The sequence below is a fragment of the Enhydra lutris genome, unplaced genomic scaffold (genome assembly GCF_002288905.1).
Source record: "Enhydra lutris kenyoni isolate GAN:26980312 unplaced genomic scaffold, ASM228890v2 scaffoldscaffold13, whole genome shotgun sequence".
In the NCBI taxonomy this organism is placed as follows: Eukaryota; Metazoa; Chordata; class Mammalia; order Carnivora; family Mustelidae; genus Enhydra; species Enhydra lutris.
Genome location: NW_019154097.1, coordinates 55,404,347 through 55,422,360, shown reverse-complemented (window position 1 = coordinate 55,422,360; position 18,014 = coordinate 55,404,347). Strand labels below are relative to the sequence as shown.

Sequence of the window (18,014 nt, the reverse complement as noted above, 5' to 3'; positions counted from 1 at the left end):
GACAATCCACACACACAATCCAGACCACAGCCAGAACGAAGGCCCCACAATGAGCCAGTCAAGAAACATGTGAGCACCTGCTGTGTTCCTGCGTGCTGGGGGCGAAGGGTGAAGAGCGAGCAAAGATGCCGTCTGTCTTCGGGGACACGTGACCAGATGATGAAGGAGAGGCCAAAGGGCATGAGAACAGGTACATGAAGGCCTGGAGGGTACCACAAGCTTCCGGACGTGAGCTGCCTACAGTGAGAAGCCACCCCTCACACAGGCAGGGTATGACAGAGAGAGCTCCCAGGGCCACGAAGGAAGGAGGAGGGGGTGGCCCCTCTTGGTGAAGGTGATGGGGCTGGGACTGGGTGGAAGTGGTCAGATCCATGGTGTCCGTGACAAGTGGAAGAGAGTCCTACATGGGGAGAGGGGGTCCCGACTGAGCCCCTCACTCCCAGACAAGTGCCCTGCTGTGGGGTCTGGAGGGAGAGGCTCCTCCCTCACACTGCCACTGTGGTGTCCAGAGACAGCTGGGTTAAGTAAATGAACAGGGAAGAGGAAGCAAGTCACAGTGCAGAGTCCGCAGGGAGACGGACTAGAGCGCTCCCAAACCCCACCCACGAAGGGCAAGGGCCCAGGGCGGGGCGGTCGCTGCCACCAGCCTCCAGGGGGCAGCGGGGAGAATGCTCCCCACCCCCACGGAGGGGCAGGAGGAGGGAGGTGGGGAAAACTGGTGGCCAAGAATGACAGTAGGTGGCGTGCGCACTGGCCGTGAGAACACAGATGTGCAGCGGCCTGTGTGCGTCCAGCCCTGCCTGAGCATCGCTGCTCGGCAGCCCACTAGAGCGCATCCCCAGTCATTTCCAGGCTGCACTGCAGAGTCTCATGGAAAAAAGATATCAAGATTTTCCTTATTTTTCATCCTTTCCCCCAGCCAAGTTTTCCACTAAAAGAACACCAATGGTTCACAACTTGGAGATGCCTGAAAACTCCTGGAGACCACTCCCGTTGTCTGCTGTGTCCTCCCCGTGATACCCATCTCCCACTGCAGCTTTAGGCAGCCACAACCCCATGTCCCCATTTGCTGGGACTTGTGGCAACAGCATGGGAGGCTGCCTGTCTGGGCCTGAGGCCCCCACACCCCAGCCCAGCAGAGGTGGGGCCCAGCGAGCCCATTCCTGCCCTGGCCACCTTTCTAGCGGCTTTCTAGCGGCTTGCCCGCTCCCATGGTGCTGCCCAGCTGCTTTATTCAGCACACCACTCGAGTCCAGGACTGGATGTGCCCCTCGTTGACGCTCACACCACTATCAACGCCACAAATTTCTCAGCCAGTTTATCCTCAAATACTGCCCTCTCGCCCTCTGACCTCCCCTCCCAGGTTTCCCGGAGACACATCACTGTGTGTCTGCCGGGCATGTGTGCACCTCTTAGCCAAGCCTGGCCCACCATGGCACTCCAGGATGCGAGTTTCACTTTTACAAATTTCAATTTGATTCCTTTCAACTCTTCCCATTTGTTCTCAGGCTGGAGGGAAGAAGGACAGAATGCTGGCTCTTCCGTTATTACCCAAATGCTTTAAACCCATTTAAACTCTCCCCGATCCTCTGCCTCGTACTTCTTGTGAATTCTGTCCCCTGCCTTACCTGCTGACTTTGAGGACAGGTCTCTCCTCCCATAGACTGTGCTTTTTCAGGAGAGCTATTTTCCCTGGAAGACCCCGTGGGGTGGTTTTGCCTTTGTCCCTGCTGGAGGGTCCGTGAATCCTACTGCTCTGAACATGTGTCCCTGTGACTTTCTTTCTTTTTTTTTTTTTTTAAGATTTTATTTATTTGACAGAGACACAGAGAGAGAGCACAAGTAGGCAAAGCAGCAGGCAGAGGGAGAGGAAGAAGCAGGCTCCTCACTGAGCAGAGAGCCTGATTTGGGGCTCAATCCCAGGACCCTGGGATCATGACCTGAACCAAAGGCAGCTGCTTAACCAATTGAGCCACTCAGGTGCTCCCACCATGACTTTCTTGACCTGGGGCTCCCATGTTGTGGGTTGGTATGGATTTGTGTCTGGTTCCGACACACACTGTAGGTCTGGGATTCCGATTCTGTGCCACAGACTCGTTCTTCACCCACCCTGGCTTGCTGCTGTGTCTGCCCAAGGGACAGGATTTTCTAATTCACGAGTGAAGCACACTGAGGTAGGAGCTCAGCTCCACCACCTGCACACGAGCACATGCCGTGCACAGCCATGTTGTTGGGGCAGGAGCTCAGCTGCACCGTCTGTACACGAGCACGCGCAGCGCACGGCCGTGCTGTTGGGGCAGGAGCCTTACAGGGGAGGCCCGGTTCCGACACCTTTGGGGCCACCCGTCCAGCTTCACTCACCAGTCTGGCTTTGAGCTTCTTTATTTCTTGCATACCTGCTTGCTCCTAGTTCCATCACATAATTCTGACGTCACATTTCTTCAAGCACGTTTATGTGTTTGAAGAAGGGGGTATTTCTCTTGTCAACCCATCAGCCAGCCCGATAAACATGCATGTGCTACTTATATATTTACACACACACATATATGTATTACTTCCAATTTTATCATGGGCTGAAAACCGTGGGCCTACAGATCACCTCGGGAGCATAACCTACATATACGGCACGGAGCCCTTCTCTGGTCACTCCCACGTGGCTATGAACTCCAAGTTCATTCTAACAGTTACAGCTCACATGCCGCCTGACTCCCAGGTCAGCGTGCAGGCCCACAGCTTCCCTCAAGTACAGAGTGTAGCCTCCAGGCATGAAAACTGAAAACGGTTTTTTTTCTAATTAATTAATTAATTTGAAAGAGACCATGAGAGAGAGCATGAGAGGGGAGAGGTCAGAGGGAGAAGCAGACTCCCCATGGAGCTGGGAGCCTAATGTGGGAATCGATCCCAGGACTCTGGGATCATGACTTGAGCCGAAGGCAGTTGCCTAACCAACTGAGCCACCCAGGCACCAAAAAACTGAAAACGTTTAAGTGACGCTCACAGTTCTGGGGTGAGCATCAAGAGCCTGGACTGGGGCTGAGGGTCACAGCCTTTCCCCACCTCCACACCCTCAGCTGGGACCGGCTTCCAGGGTCTGTGTGTGATGACATCTCAGGGCCCCACACATAACCTGGGGCAGACACCAGCCAGGACACCTTTCTGTCTACCAGGCAACCGCTTCCCTCCTTCCCTCCTTCATCTGACAGGACCCGAACCACACGCACCCGCTCCCCAGACACTGCTGGGAATGACTCATGCCCCAGCGCCACAGTGTGGCGGCCACACCTCAGCCTGTCTCATGGGACTGAGGGACTGCAGGCAGGCAAACAACACAGCCCGGTCCGGCCAGGAGACTGGAAAAAATGACCAACCCACCCGAGGCAAGCTGGCTGCCATCCACTCTTGGACAGCAGCAGGGAGACCCCAGCACCTGGTCTGTGGGAGGACTTCACCCGAAATGGCATGTGCTTGCAAGCCCCGCACAGCCGTTCTTCGCTTCCCCTCCAAACGCCTCTGGAGGCAGCAGACAAAAAAGAACAACACACATCACCAGTGAAAACTGCTATGGAAATGCTGGGGTTTCGAGCTGCTGGCCAAGAGTTCCTGAGACATCTTAGGTGCAAAAAAGTGGTTTTTATGAAAATGCAGGGTCAGGACCTGTGGCAGGAAGGGCTGCCGCTGGCCTGGGATTGTGAGGGGCTACTGACTATATTCTACCGAGCTGCGGGAGGTGAAGAGGAAGATTCTGAAAGGATTCCCATCTGCTAAAGAGACCTCCCAAGGTCCTGGAGGCCTAGCTATTGTCAAGCTAGGGTTGTTTTTCCCTCTAGCAAGGCATTATAAGATCGGGAGCTTCCTGGAGGAATGTTCTACTCTGCCCATCTCAAATATTTGTCAATGGCTGCAGGTTATAAGGAAATTTAATTTTATCTACATTTCCTTTTGCCTTTGTACTCCACACCAAAAACCAAACAACTGGCCGTCAAAATCTGGGGTCTCCGTCAGCCGCGGGGTGGAGCAGCCCAACAAGCTCAGATGCAGCCCAGAAGCAGGGGTCCCACTGCCTGCCTCGCAGTCCCCAAGTCCTCAACCAGGAGGCCACTGGCTTTCCGAGGCAGCCAGGGGACGCCTCGCTGCACACCCCTCAAATTCCTGTAATGGCTGGAGAAACCGAACCTCAAGAGGGCACAGGGCAGGACAGGGTCTGGAGAGGCGGTCTGGGCACAGAGGCCTGGGAGGCCAGTGCAGAGCCCGGAGGGAGCAGTCTGGGAGAGGCAGAGCGGAAGCCGTAACAAGAAGAACTCGACTGGAAAACTATCGGAAGCATAAAGCAAAGACGAAGAGCTCTTAGCATAAGGAGCAAGTTTTCTGATCAATACAGAGAAGACAGGCTTTGCGACAGAAGTGGGGAAAAAATAAACAACAACAACAAAAAAACCCTACAGGCATCCACGAAAGCAAATGACCGATATGTACATGGAAAATGACCCTTCATGGCTGTAATCAAGGAAAATGAAATTAAAGCAACCATGAGCTACCTTTCTCTCTGTCATACTAGAAAACGCGGAAAACAAATTACAGTGCCCAGGGCTGATGTGGGTACTCTGTTACACGGAACCATTGTGAAAATACTGAGGATATACTCCAAGATATTCACCGGAGGGTTATCAGTCTTTCTGAGTTCCTCTGTGTTGTTTCCTATAGCTTCTCTTTCCTTTTTTTCACACTGGTCATGTATAAGTCAGGAAAAACAACAAACATTGCTTTTTTTTTTTTTTTTTAATTCCACTTCGCTGAGTTACTTTCTGCTGAGCACAAGGAAGCAAAGCTACAAACATCTCGCTGGCTGGCAGCAGCGGCAGCAGGGAGTGCATTAGCAACGGACGCACAGACAGCTGGACTGGGGGTGGGGGGAGGACCTTGGGTTTTTTGGCCCAGAATGAGGGCTGCCAGGTCTCCATGGCAGCAGGGAAAGCTTATCAGCTTCCAACTTTTCTGTAATTCTTCAGATTTGACAAACCAGTGGAGAAAACCCATTGTAGAGAACATGAGGAACACATGCTTGAGGCCAGCCTAACTGACCGTGGGCCTCATGGGCCCCGCGGCCACAGCCACCTCCGAACGATGCCCAGGGAGGCCTGCCACTCCCGAAAAGCTCCTGGAGAAAGACGGATGTCACACAGGGGCAGGGCAGAGGCCACGTCAAACCTGGCCCCAGCAGGACAGCCCCGCCACAAAGCCAGGGCAATGCCCCCATACCAGGCCCCCAGCAGTTTCTAGAACTGAGCACACCAAGGGCACAAATCGCCAAACCCGGGAAAAGCAAGTTTTCATTTCCCCTCTCCTACTTCCCGGGGCACTTTTGTGAGCACCACCATCAGAATGACTGAAATAAAAACCAGAGAAACACCAAATGCCGGTGAGAAGGTGGAGGGGCTCATCTCGGGTGGGATGGTGGTGGGCACATAAGCTGGAACAGCCGCTCGCTCGGAAACCAAACTTGCAAGTAGCAAACGACCCAGCAGTTATCCTCCTGGGCGTTTACTCCAGAGAAATGAGCACTCATGCTCGCGGATGTTCATAAAAGCTTTATTCGTAAAAGCAAAGACCTGGAAACAATCCGAATGCCCTGTGTTCAGTGAGTGAATGGCTAGAAAGGGAGGGTACCAGGGAGCTGTGCGGTGACAGAGGACTTCTGCACCCTGACTGTGGTGGTGGCCCCAGCCACCTACACCGGCGATAAGGCTGCATGTGCACGCACACCCACAGGCACACGCGTATGTGCACACAGGCACACATGTGAGCACCACGTGTAAGCACAAACACAAGCACACACACCAGGGCACGTGTGCACACAAATGCGAGCACGTGCACACGTGAACACACACACAGGTACCCGTGCACGAGTACACAAAAGTTAGTAAAGTCAGAAAGAGCTCTGTGGATTGTACCAACGTCCATTTCTGGTTTTGACACTGTGGTCTGTGATCGGTGGGGGAAACTGGGCAAAGGGCACACTGGCCCTATAATTTTTTACAACTTCCTATGTATTTATAATTTTATCAAAAATAAACTCTTCAGGGCTCTACACTGGGCATGCACCCTACTTAGAAAAGTAAAAAATAAAAGTAAAAAATAAACTCTTTTTCAGAAAACATCAAAGTGAGCACTCCAAAGGTACAGTTCATTCTAACCAGGCCCTCTAGACAAGCTGGCCCTGTGCACCAGCTAGGGGCAGCTCCAGCAGGAACAAAGGCTCCCTCCCAGGCAGGCCCACCCCCAAACCCACCATCCCGAACACGGACGCTCGGCTGCGGCTGGGAGAAGACCCCGGGGTGCGACCAGGGGTTGCTGAGGGATCACCACGCTCCAAGAGGATGCACCGTGGGTGGGATAAGGTCTGGAGGACTGGAAGGGGCCTCCTGTGTCCCCCACCTCTATCACCCTCCCCACAGGAGTCCTCCAGCACGCCCCCTACACACCCACCCTGCACTGGCTGGAGCGTGCCCCAGCATAGGTACAGTCGCCACCTGTACTCGAGGGCTCCACATTTCCGAAGCACCACCTCATTCAAGGCCAACATATACCTCCCTGCGCTTTCTGCTCACTGACAGTGAGAGCAAGAGAGCACCCACACGAGCTCGCAGAGCCTGCTGTGGCACCAGAAAGCCCCTCAGGGATGTAGAGGCAGCCGCAGGGACTCACGCACAGCCCCTCCACCCCCCGAGGTCAGCTCCTCCCAGTGGCCCTCAGGACACCTGGCCCCTAACCACCCCCACATGGAGGATGGGCAACGAGAAGACAGATGTCCCCTAGCACAGCACCAAAAGGTTTTAGCCTCTGCAGCCTTTAAGGTGTACTACCAGCCTTTAAACCCCGAGACAGGGTTCCCTCTGAAATCGCCGGTCAGGGCCTCTGTGCTCTGTGCTCTGTGTTCGTTTTCCCCGACAAGCTGCAGCCAGGATCTCAGCAGTGGCCTTCCCATGGGACACAGGAACCAGGGACCAGGGGACGCAGATGACTAGCGGGCCACCCACTTGCACCCTGGACCGTCAGGGCTTGTGTCCAGAAGAGGCCACAGGTGTCCCAGCTCAGCACACTAGCACCCACTGGTGGTTCCACTTCCTGTCTACGTAGATACTAATTTTATACTTCAAATCAAATGTTCTCTTGCCGTTCAGAGATGTTGTGTTCTTTTTCTCCTTAGCCCTTTGTGTGGCAGTGCCCAAGGCAACCGCCCCCCCATGACACAGGGCCCTCAGCAGTCCCTAGGACAAACCCAGAGGCCTGCCAGCCTTCCCAGGGTCCCCGAGAAGGGCTGTCCCTTACCCAAAGTACAGGTCCTGGGCTTCCTTTCACACTGTGGAGACCCAGTCACTTGGGGCCAGGAGATGTGCAGCCTGAGCTGCCAGACCTCCATCAGGGAGTGCTGCTCCAGAGCAAGGAACAAATGTGGGTTGGGAGCAGCTGTGGGGGCCAGGGCCCAGCACGGGTGGGCCAGACTGTTTAGAACAGGAATGCAAACTCTGGGCCAAGTGCCCCATGCCCGCCTATTTTGGTAAATAAACTTTATTTGGCTGTGGCCGTTTGCTTACACACTGTTGGTGCCCTGCTCCTCCACACACAGGCTGAGCAGTGACACAGACCACACGGCCCACAGAGCCTCAGACGGCTCCTAGCTGGCCAAGCCCTGATTTGATTTAGATCAACTCTCTGAGGTGGGGGAGAGGCATGGTGACCAAAAGGCTGGCCAAGTACAAAAACCAGCCACTTTCTTAAAGTGTCCAAAAACTGACAAGAGTAGGGAACCCCCAGGCCCAAACTGAGTGGTTCTCAGAATCTAGAACCCAGAGACGTGGCAAGACATGAGGGCCATTCTGTCCTGAGGTGATCTGCAGGTGCCCACAAGTCTGAACTTTAGCTCTGGTGGCCTCCCAGGACGAAGGGAGGGACTCAAAGGCTAGGGCCCCCCAAGGTGGAGAGCCCAGTGGCAGAGCCGCCCTGAACTTCCTCAGCCTTTTGACAATTCTGGGAGCACCTTTCTGCTGAAGTAAGATCTAAAAAGATGTGCCTGGGGATGCCTGGGTGGCTCAGCTGGTTAAGCGTCTGCCTTTAGCTCAGGTCATGATCCCAGCGTCCTGAGATCGAGTGCCTCATCGGCCTCCCTGCTCTGCGGGGAGCCTGCTTCTCCCTCTGCCTGCTGCTCCCACTGCTTGTGTGCTCTTTCTCTCTCACTTGCTCTCTCTGACAAATAAATATTTTTTTAATTAAAAAAAAAAGAGGTGTCTGATTCTGTAATAAACTTTTACTGTTTTTTTTTAAGGGGAAGAGGATTATTTCGGAGAGGGGGGTTGAGAGATTGTTTTTAATTATGTATGGATGTTAAATTTTACCAAATGCTTTGCAAGCACGTATGGAAATGAAAAATGGCCACAGACACAGGCCCTTTCCGTTCTTTTGGAAACATCCAACCCAAGGTCAGGCCTGCGTCAGACTCCCCTTCTTAGGCCAATCCGATCAGTGTTTGCTACTTAATGCAAATGGGAGGAAATCAGTGAGAAATACTACTTACTTCCAAGGTCAGAACCCATTCATCATTGGGTTTTCTCATGTTTCGTGCAATTTTTCCACCCCAACAGTGACTGATGTGATTGTAAACCCAGATATTAAGCAACATGGTAAATTAACCATCTATCTAATACAAGTACAGTTTTACATACTGGGTGCTTTGCTACAAGTTATATGTGAGAAAAGCCATTGCAGGTTACTACAAACAGGAGGCTGCCCCAAAGTCCTCTAAACTCTACCCCAACCCTCATTAAAAAAAAAAAAAAAAAAAAAAAAAAATCACCTTGCTTGATTCACCTCCCTCTATAAAACAGATTTATTATTAGAGTTGATGGAACAATATATACAATAATGAGCAGTGTGATAATCTCCTAAACATGATCTCTTAAATATGTTAATTCAACATTAAATAAAACTCATGTCTGCAGCAGAACAAAAAACAATCTTTAATATATATTTGCTGAACAGGTTAAACGTCCCAGTCTGATCCCAGGGAGCTGCCACTACGTTTGATCGGTTAGAGAAAAGTTAGGTGAGGGGTCAACACGGAGAATGTGAGAAAAGAAGAAGTAGAAGAAAATTAAAAGGTTGGCCAGGCCAGAAAGCTCAATTTCAGAAAGGAATGTGGGCAGAAGGAGAGGAGGGCCATACCGTGTGGCCGAGCAGGGACAGCAGGAAGGCCAGAGCAGGCACCAAGGGGCCCGGGGCGGTGTCTGGTACGGGCCACAACAGGACCGTAGCTCCTCACGGACCAGCCACCATCGCCAACCTGTAGCCTGATGTTATGTGACTCAAAAAACAGACCAAGGGAGTCTGCTCTGTGTTGGCTGCAGGAGCCTTGTCCAGGTCACTCACTCCTGGAGAGATACGGAGATCTCCTCAGAGAAAAGCATGACACTTACGTGAAGGACATTAAAAACTACCCCCCAATAAACCACAAAGGACTTATCATGAAACCTGAAAGCTGATTCCAAATCTCATACAAAGAAGAAAATATGTGACAAAGGCCAAGAACACCATCCCCAAAACAGTAAGTACTTACTCTATTCAGTATTAAAACACGCTTTTATAAAAACTGAAGAATCACACAATGTGGCAAGAAGCAAGTTAAATAAATAACGGCGTGACAAGTTAATGGGCTATTATGCAACAAAATTTAGAAAAAAATATGTAAGACAATATGTTCATAATTGTGGAAGAGAGAAGGCAGCCTTTATCATAGGGGGAAAACGATACCAGACAGGTTTGACATCAGCCTGCACACATGGAGAACGTCAGCATCAAAGTCAAACTGGAAGAATGTACATGTAATACACGCACAAAAAGAAAACGTTTCTTTAAAAAAAGACAAAAGGGGGCACCTGGGTGGCTCAGTGGGTTAAAGCCTCTGCCTTCAGCTCAGGTCATGATCTCAGGGTCCTGGGATCGAGCCCCGCATCCGGCTCTCTGTTCAGCAGGGAGCCTGCCTCCCCCCACCCCCCCGCCTGCCTCTCTGCCTACTTGTGATTTCTGTCTGTCAAATAAATAAATAAAATCTTTAAAAAAGAAAGAAAGAAAGAAAGACAAAAGATGTGACGGGGAAATTCATGGAGAAAGACAAATCCTTAAAGAATGACTAGAAACCATCTTGGTCCCTCGTGATTAGGAAAATACAAATTAAAAGAGGCCCTACTCAGATGGAGGTCCGTGTTTGATGCTGCACTCTGCAGGGAGTCCGCTTGAGGATTCCCTCTCCCTCTGCCTCTGCCCCCCCAACTCTCTAAACAAACAAACAAGCAGGTCCTACTCTGCACCCACCAGATCGCCAGACAGAGAAGCAGTGGGGCCCCTGGACACTGTGTACCACGTGTTCTCCTACCGATCCTCCCACCCGCCACTCCATTTCCAGGTGTGAGCCCACGAGAAGCAGTCACGCGCATGCACACAGCAGACACACGTGCGCTCAACAGGCGTTTCCACAGGTAAACACAGAAACAAGGTAAACAACTGTTACCAGCGAGGCTGAGAGGTCACGATGCGCTCCAGGGAAATGTTAAGTAGAACTTACAACCAATGAGGAAGAGCCACACGGGGGACTCGGGGTCACCTGCAGGACACAGTGAGCCAAAGGACACGTTAACAGAAAGTGCAAACCATAAAGAAACACTGATGAAACCAGACTTGATCAAAATTCAGAACTTCTGCTCTTCAAGAGCCACTGCTTACAAAATGAGAAGGGCAGCTACAGACTAGGGGAAACATGCTTGCAAAACAGAAATCAGATAAAAGCCCTGATTCCAAAATATGTAACCAACTCTCAAAACTCAACCATAAGAAAATAACCCAACAAAAATGGAGAAGAGAGCTGAGCAAACACGTCACCAAAGATAACTTACGGCAGCCAGAAGGCACACAAGATGCTCATGCCACCAGCGATCAGGGAAATGCTAGTGAAAAACCACAAGAACGAACAGTTTACTCCAAGTCAATTATACCTCAAAAAAGGTGCCTTTTAAAACCACACACACAGCAAGACATAACTACATACCCAAGAGTGGCCAAAATTTTAAAAACTGACAATACCAAGTGTGGACAGATACACAGAGCATATGGAACCCTCATGTACTGCTGGCAGGAACGTGCACTGGGGCAGCCATTTCGAGACAGCTTAGCAGCTTCTTAAAAAAGTAAACACACACTTACCATGTGGTCCACCTGAGTCCTGAGAATTTACCCAAGAGAAATGAAAACAGGAAGCCTTGCACACACATATTCACAGCATGCTCATTCTAGCCCCAAACTGGAAACACCACAAATGTCCGCAATCTGGTGAACAGAGGACCAAATGCGTGCTAAGTACAGCGGAGTGTTACGCGGCCACAGAAAGGGAAGAACTCAGGAGGAGGCTGAGCTAGGTTACCGAGACAGGACAAGAGGACCTCGGCCTCCCACCAACTTACCATGGGCCTCAGGGGAGTCACGGAACTTCTCTGGGTCTGCCTTTCCTCTCAACTCCCTTAGCCCTGAAGTCGGTCGGTTTATAACCCCAGCTGGTTGACAACTTAAGTGTTCAGTAGTCACCAAGTATTAAACAAAACAATGGCAGAGGGGAATTTCTGCTGGAAAACCAATTTAGGCTCCCAGGGAGCTGCCTATAAAGATGAGCATCCCCTCACCCCCACCAGTTTAACAACAAAAAAATCTTCTGCCAGACCCGTAATATTTCTTAAGCAAAATACCACTGGAATGAAGTATTTTGGCTCTGAGCAAATTCTCAAGGCCATAAAGTTCACAGCCTCATTTGATGGTTTTATAAAGTGCTTATTGGCTTGATGCCCGTAGCTCCTATCCCATTTTCGAGATTACATAGGAAGGAAAAAAGATGGAGTAGCTGCTTCCCTTCCAGATAAGCAACACTCCGAGCACTCTGAGTATGGCAGTGCGGAGCCCGGGCCACGTCCAGCCCCGCTGTCACTGGCCACGTTCCTGCAGGGCCCGTGAAAACACAGGGGGCACGTAAGGAACCTGGGAGCCCAACAGCTTATGCACAGCACATCACATTCTGAAAGAAGAAAAGTGGCTATTACTGTCACCATGCCCTCCAGACTTCAGGAATGCACTGTCATTCCCAATGTGGGACGGTCTGCTCGTCAAATCCGAGGTCTTTCTCCCAAGCACATCACCAACATTTACAGTGTGAGAGCAGATGCCAGAAAGGAGCCGGGTATATTCCTTATACGGTGCCGGGCACTGCTGCCGAAGCATGTGGCTGAGCGGCCCACTGACTGGCACTCCCCGTCCAGTTATCCTAAAGGGCCAGGGCAGGCAACGCTGCAGCTCCCCGTCCTGGTCTTCCTCGGGTGCTCCAAAAGGTAGCCAGATGCAGGAAACCCAACTGTGAGTCTTTTCTCTATCCCAGCTGGCCAGGTGACCAAGCAAGTACCAGCCTCTCTGGTCGACTCATGCATGAAGTCAGGACAACAGCCACACCTCGGCCTAGGGCACCCCAGTGCTGTCCCGTGAGAACTCTGGTGCTCTGCAAACACAGGGGTTCTCACCTGAGAGATGAAGGGAGAAGGCCCCTGCTCACCGCCAGCCACCCCTCCTGTCTCTGGATAACTCAGGCTGTGGGTACCGCAGCAGCCCCTCCCACGTGCTGGTCAAGGCATGTAGCAGCCTGACTGGCCCGAGGGGACAGCCGCAGGAGGCCATTTCCCAGGCATGTGGCTCAGTGTCTGGGACAGAAACTAAACCATGGAGGATCTCCTCAGCAGGGCTGGGGAGACCTGCAGGAAGCAATACCATGACCTCCTGCCCTTTCCTGTGCCAGCTGATAATGGGGTCACAGCCCCTCTGAATACGCCTGCTGTCTAAGATTTAATCTTTGCCACCCTCTCAGTGGAAGGGGACCAGCAACCTGAAGGTCTGACTGCCCAGTCCCAAAGCCCAGGCTCACAGGACAGTTTCAAGAAGCCAGGAAATGGATGGAGACCCTGTGGTCCAGGACATCATACTCAGAAGAAGGATGGAAGAAGACAGGCCTGTGGACCCCATCCCAGACCCCTGGGTCGCCCACCCAGCACAACAGCGGGAGAAGGTGTAGTGCCTGCTAGGTGTAGGACATACTAAGGCGGTAGGTCCTTAGTAAAGCCTGTGGCCAGCCAGCCAGAACCAGTTACCAAGCTCCAAGGAAGGCAGCAGGAGGGCTCTGCCCTATCCCAGGACATCACACACACCCTCTTCTCCGAGATGCAGACCCGCACGGGCCTTGGCAGGTTAATGGACTAGTGAGCCACGCAAACGAAGGAGTGGAACGGGAGGTTCGGGGTGTCCGGGGCTGTATAGATGGCTTTCTACATTCCAGAGTGCATGAAAGTCAAACAGAGATGAGCCCACTGGGTGTGCCGAGGCCCCCTGATCCCAGTGGGAAGTCTGGCTCTGAGGAAGCTGCCCCCAGGGGCCACAGAGGGCGAGCACTGGGGAAACGTCAGCTCTCCTGGCACAGGCTCAGGGCGCCTGTGCTGTGGGAAGTGGCCACACAGGGTCCCATAGGCCTATCCAGACGGACAGTCCCGGGAGGACAACACAGTGGTCCAAGTGGGGACAGAGGCTTCTCTGTTCTTCATGTGGATTCCAGAGGTTGATCCTGGAGCCAGGGCAGTGGGGGGACAGCACAGTACTTTTCCATGAGCTCCCAGGGTAATAGGATGTGCTCTCCAGGCCCGGCCCACCCACCCTCCTTAGATTAGGTGCAGCGGTCAATGTTCTCTCTTTAGAAAACTGCCTGACATTGCTTTTCCATAATTTCCCATGAGAACCACAGAGTAAAGAAATACTTTTATTAGGATAGCCCAAGGTGTGTTCTCCCAGAGAAGTCTCCACTTCCCTGGGAGACTGACAGTATAAGAAGCGGTCTTCGGGACACAAGCCCGCAAGCACAGCACCTCACTGGGAGACCCACCTAAAAATCCTCCCGGGGGCCTGGAACTCTTTGGGGCAAACAAGCGCCGGCTGCCTGAAGGCAGAGGGGCTGCGACCCCTGCTGGCCAGTCCCGGTTTCGCACTCACTCTCCTCTGCAGGCCACAAGTGGGTTTCAAAGCCCACTTCCTGCTCCTTGGCTCGGCCAGCCTGCCACCAAGCCTCAACACCCAGGGACAAAAAAGGAAGCAAAAGTGCACATGCCTCTACCAGGAACCTCCTCCACTATGTTACAAACCAAACAAAAATCTAATAATCAAAAGAGAAACCAGAAGCTCCTCTTCTGTTTGGAATATATGTAAGTACAATATATATGAGAACATATATGGAATATATATAAGTACAATCAACACGTACTTTAATAACAAAAAACAATCACATACTTTAAAAAAAAAATGACCTGAACTTAACACAGAGTATCACCTTGCATCTTGCGCAGAAATTCTAACCCATACCGGCGTCTACCATAAACCCACACTGTCTGTGGGTCCCGCCAGCAAGCAGAGATCAAGAAAGGAAAGCTGGAAGTTCTGTGACAAAATTAAAACTCACCAAGGTGATAGTATGGGGTTTATTTTATATTTTGAAGATTTATTTTTTTATGTGTGAGACAGAGAGAACAAATGTGTATGTGTACAACTTGGGGGGGCAGAGGGGGAGGGAGCAGGACAATCTCAGGCAGACTTTGTACTGAGCACAGAGCCCAACGGGTAGTTTGATCCCAGGACCCTGAGATCATGACCTGAGCCAAAACCAAGAACCAGATGCTCAATTGACTGAGCTACTCAGACATGTACCCCTGTATGGGGCTTATTTTAAAGAAATTAAAGGAGTCTAGGGCACCTGGTTGGCTCAGTTGGTTAAGCATCTACCTTCAGCTCAGGTCATGATCCCAGGGTCCCGGGATCAAGTTCTGCATTGGGCTCCTGCTCTGCAGGGATCCTACTTCTCCCTTTGCCTCGCTCTATGTCTCTCATGAATAAATAAATAAAATCTTTAGAAAAAAAAAAGAAAAGAAAAAGAGAAAGAAATAGGAGAACTTTAGAAGCAGCAGGAAAGTATCCTAGCAAGAGCCCAAGAAAATCATGTGTAACTGCGGCTCTGTAGGAACCAGGGGTGCACTAAAGCACCGAGCAGCAGCTTGAGGAGCTCTCCAGATGCCAGCTTCCATCTGGGAGCCAGAAAGCAGAAGAACAGACCCAGTCAGGGCTCAAGTGGCAGAGCACAGAGCCTAACAAGAATTGGCCCGGGGGGTCACAGGTTTGTGAAGAGCCCGCACTCAGAGCAAGACGCAGGCGCCACGGATGCCAGCCAGGTTCCTGACACCGACACTGTGTGAACCGCCACACTTCCACACACAGGAGCAGACTGGCCTTGTGATCAGATGAGCTGCCACATTTGGTAGGTTCTCTGCCAAGAGCATGTAGGAAAAGGGTACCCGGAAGCAGTGAGGGTCCTGCTCCCTGCTCACCCCCACACCTCCAGGGCCCCACGGCCGCAGCTGAGCATCTTCTCTCCGCACACACCCCGCACTCACCCCAGGGCCCCTGGACTGCTATGGCCACGGGGAGATGAATGAGCTCACAGCGCCTCTCAGAAGCACAGAGATGCCTCAGTGGATGCAGGCCTCAAGTGACCTGAACCAACAGTCATCAAAGTGGCCGCACATACCCTGAAGGACACTGAGACTCGCCCAGGCAGCCGCGTGGCACAGGTGCTCTCAGGAGCACACTCCCAGGGCCCTAATGCCACTAGCAGTCATTCTGAACCTGCTCTGAGAAAAAGCTAGAATGGCCCACAGCCAGGAAGTTGGCTGGTTGTCAGGTGGACCCTCCTCTCCTCCTCCCCCTGCACAATGGTCCTTTCCCTGTTTTGTGGAGAAAAAGCCACCTGCTGGGGCGCTGGGTTGAGCATCGGATTTCCACTTGGGTTGGTCATGATCTCAGGGTCGTGAGCTCCTCGTGGAGTCTACTTGGATTCTCTCTTTCCCTCTCCCTCTGCCCCTTCCCCTGCTCATGTGAGCATGCACGCTCTCGCTCTCTAAAATAAATAAATCTTTTTTTAAAAAGCCACCTGTCACCTCAGTCTTACCAGGGAACACTGCTGAGGGCATAAACACCTTGGGGGCACTAAACAATGACAGAATTTGAAATACTGGTGTTGCAGAAGTCAACCCCAACTACCCCAGCAACACATCCTTGACTGAGTCTGGTGGTTTCCAATTCTTTCTTCAGGAGAACTGAAGAAGGATCTAGTCAAGTTGTCATCTAATGGCAGATCTTTAAAAATAAATTTTGATAAAATGTGCCCCAAATCACATTAACCGTCTCTGAGTTTGAGGATTTAAGAATGCCGTTACGAACAAACTTCCAACCTCACTCACTGATGTGAACGAGGCTGTTCAGGGCTTACAGGCAAGCGTGGGAAACAGGACCAACACCCACACTCAGCCTTGTTCCACTCAAGGAACAGGGACGCTCACCCACAGACGCATGAACAGGGAAAAGCTGCCGCATCACTAAGTGCTGTATACCTGCTCAAATTTTACTTTATGTGCAACAATTTGTCAAAACTTATAATATCTTACACCATTTTGATCATCTGCATGGTAGGAACTGTAAAGACCACTCAATAAAGAGAAATGTTAACACTCAGAACGCGGTGGTAACAGAAAACAAATTTAAATGCACAGACCTACTTTTGTGGCAGACTTACATCATGCTAGACACGAACATTTTTATGTTATGATCTGAATTTCTGAGTACAGAGTCTCAGGCCATGTTCCATGCATCCCCCGAGGCGTCCCTCCTTGTGCACGCTGCGCCGGCCCACCCCTGAGAGCGCTGCTAAGGGCCAGCTCCAGCCCGTGCCGCCCTGTCACCGTGCCACCACCGCGGGGCCGAGCCCGTCCATCCAGGGCCCTTTGCAGCACAGCACCCCAAACAGCGGGCTGCTCAAACCTAAATTTTGCTGACCTCTTATTTGTTTTACAGTGCCCTCTAGAAGGCACCGAGTGTGTCCACATGTCCTGTGTTCCATCCTCTGCTCCTCCCGGACAGACACCAGCAATCCAAGCCCCAACTGCCTCCCCTCCCGGTGAAGAAACGAGGTGAGGCCGCCACGACCCCACGTGCGCCTACCTCGGGGTGCGCTTGCTTGGTCCCCGGCATGGCTTCGGGTGCCAGCAGGTTCTCTTTTGCAGACGCCTTCTTCAGTTTTTTCTTCTTTTTCTCTGTCACTTCAGTCACTTTTCTCTTCTGTTTTGCCATCCTGCAACAGAGAAGGCGACTTGCTAAAATACATGGGAAATAAAAGGTCTCAGGCTCTGGGACATTTTAAACAAAGGAGGAAGAGGACTCTCCCACTGCTGAAGAAGTACAAAGGTATTTCAGAAAATACGGTATATACAAATTAAAACAAAGTCACATCCCCAGTTCTCTTTTCCCATCAGCTGGAGAAGCTGCAGCCTCAAAGGCCGCAGGTGACCATCATGTACCCTGCCACTAGGGCATTCGGTCACCAAGGGGTGGAGGGGCCCACGATGTGTCTGGGATGGCCTCCTTGGATTGTGAAAGAAGTATCAACCAGGGCCACACAGAAGGAAGGACACACAATCTGAGAAGCGTCTGATTATGTCTACTTTCTCAAGCACAGTAGTATCTAGAACTCCATGTAGAAGAACAGAAAGAAGCCTGTGAATTCTAAAACCCATTTCATTTCTGCTATTGTGCCGCGGGGAAACCAAGAACTGGATGAAGTACCAGAACCTAGAAGCATGTCAGAGAGGTCATAGTGGACAGCCCTCCACTGAGGGGCACTGGCTGCTCCTGGGACCTCTGAGAGGACTCCTCTGAAGGAGGAAGTCTGAGGGAGGATGTCTACGGGGAGGGGATGTCTGAGGGAAGGACGTCTGAGGAGGACATCTGAGGACGTCTGAGGGAGACATCTGTGGAGACGACATCTAAGGGAAGACTTCTGACGGAGGATATCT

General features: G+C 51.7%; 1 protein-coding gene across 2 annotated transcripts in view; it reads right to left on the bottom strand.

Annotated features, from left to right (window-relative positions):
* LOC111145649 (chromosome unknown C7orf50 homolog) overlaps window positions 1-17,292 on the bottom strand; it is a 114,392-nt gene extending 97,100 nt beyond the window's left edge. For both annotated transcript variants that reach the window (XM_022500719.1, XM_022500718.1), the window contains exon 1: window positions 17,164-17,292. In XM_022500719.1, the coding sequence (XP_022356427.1) occupies window positions 17,164-17,292 (129 nt within the window). The remainder of the gene's footprint in view (window positions 1-17,163) is intronic.
* Window positions 17,293-18,014: the final 722 nt, after the last annotated feature.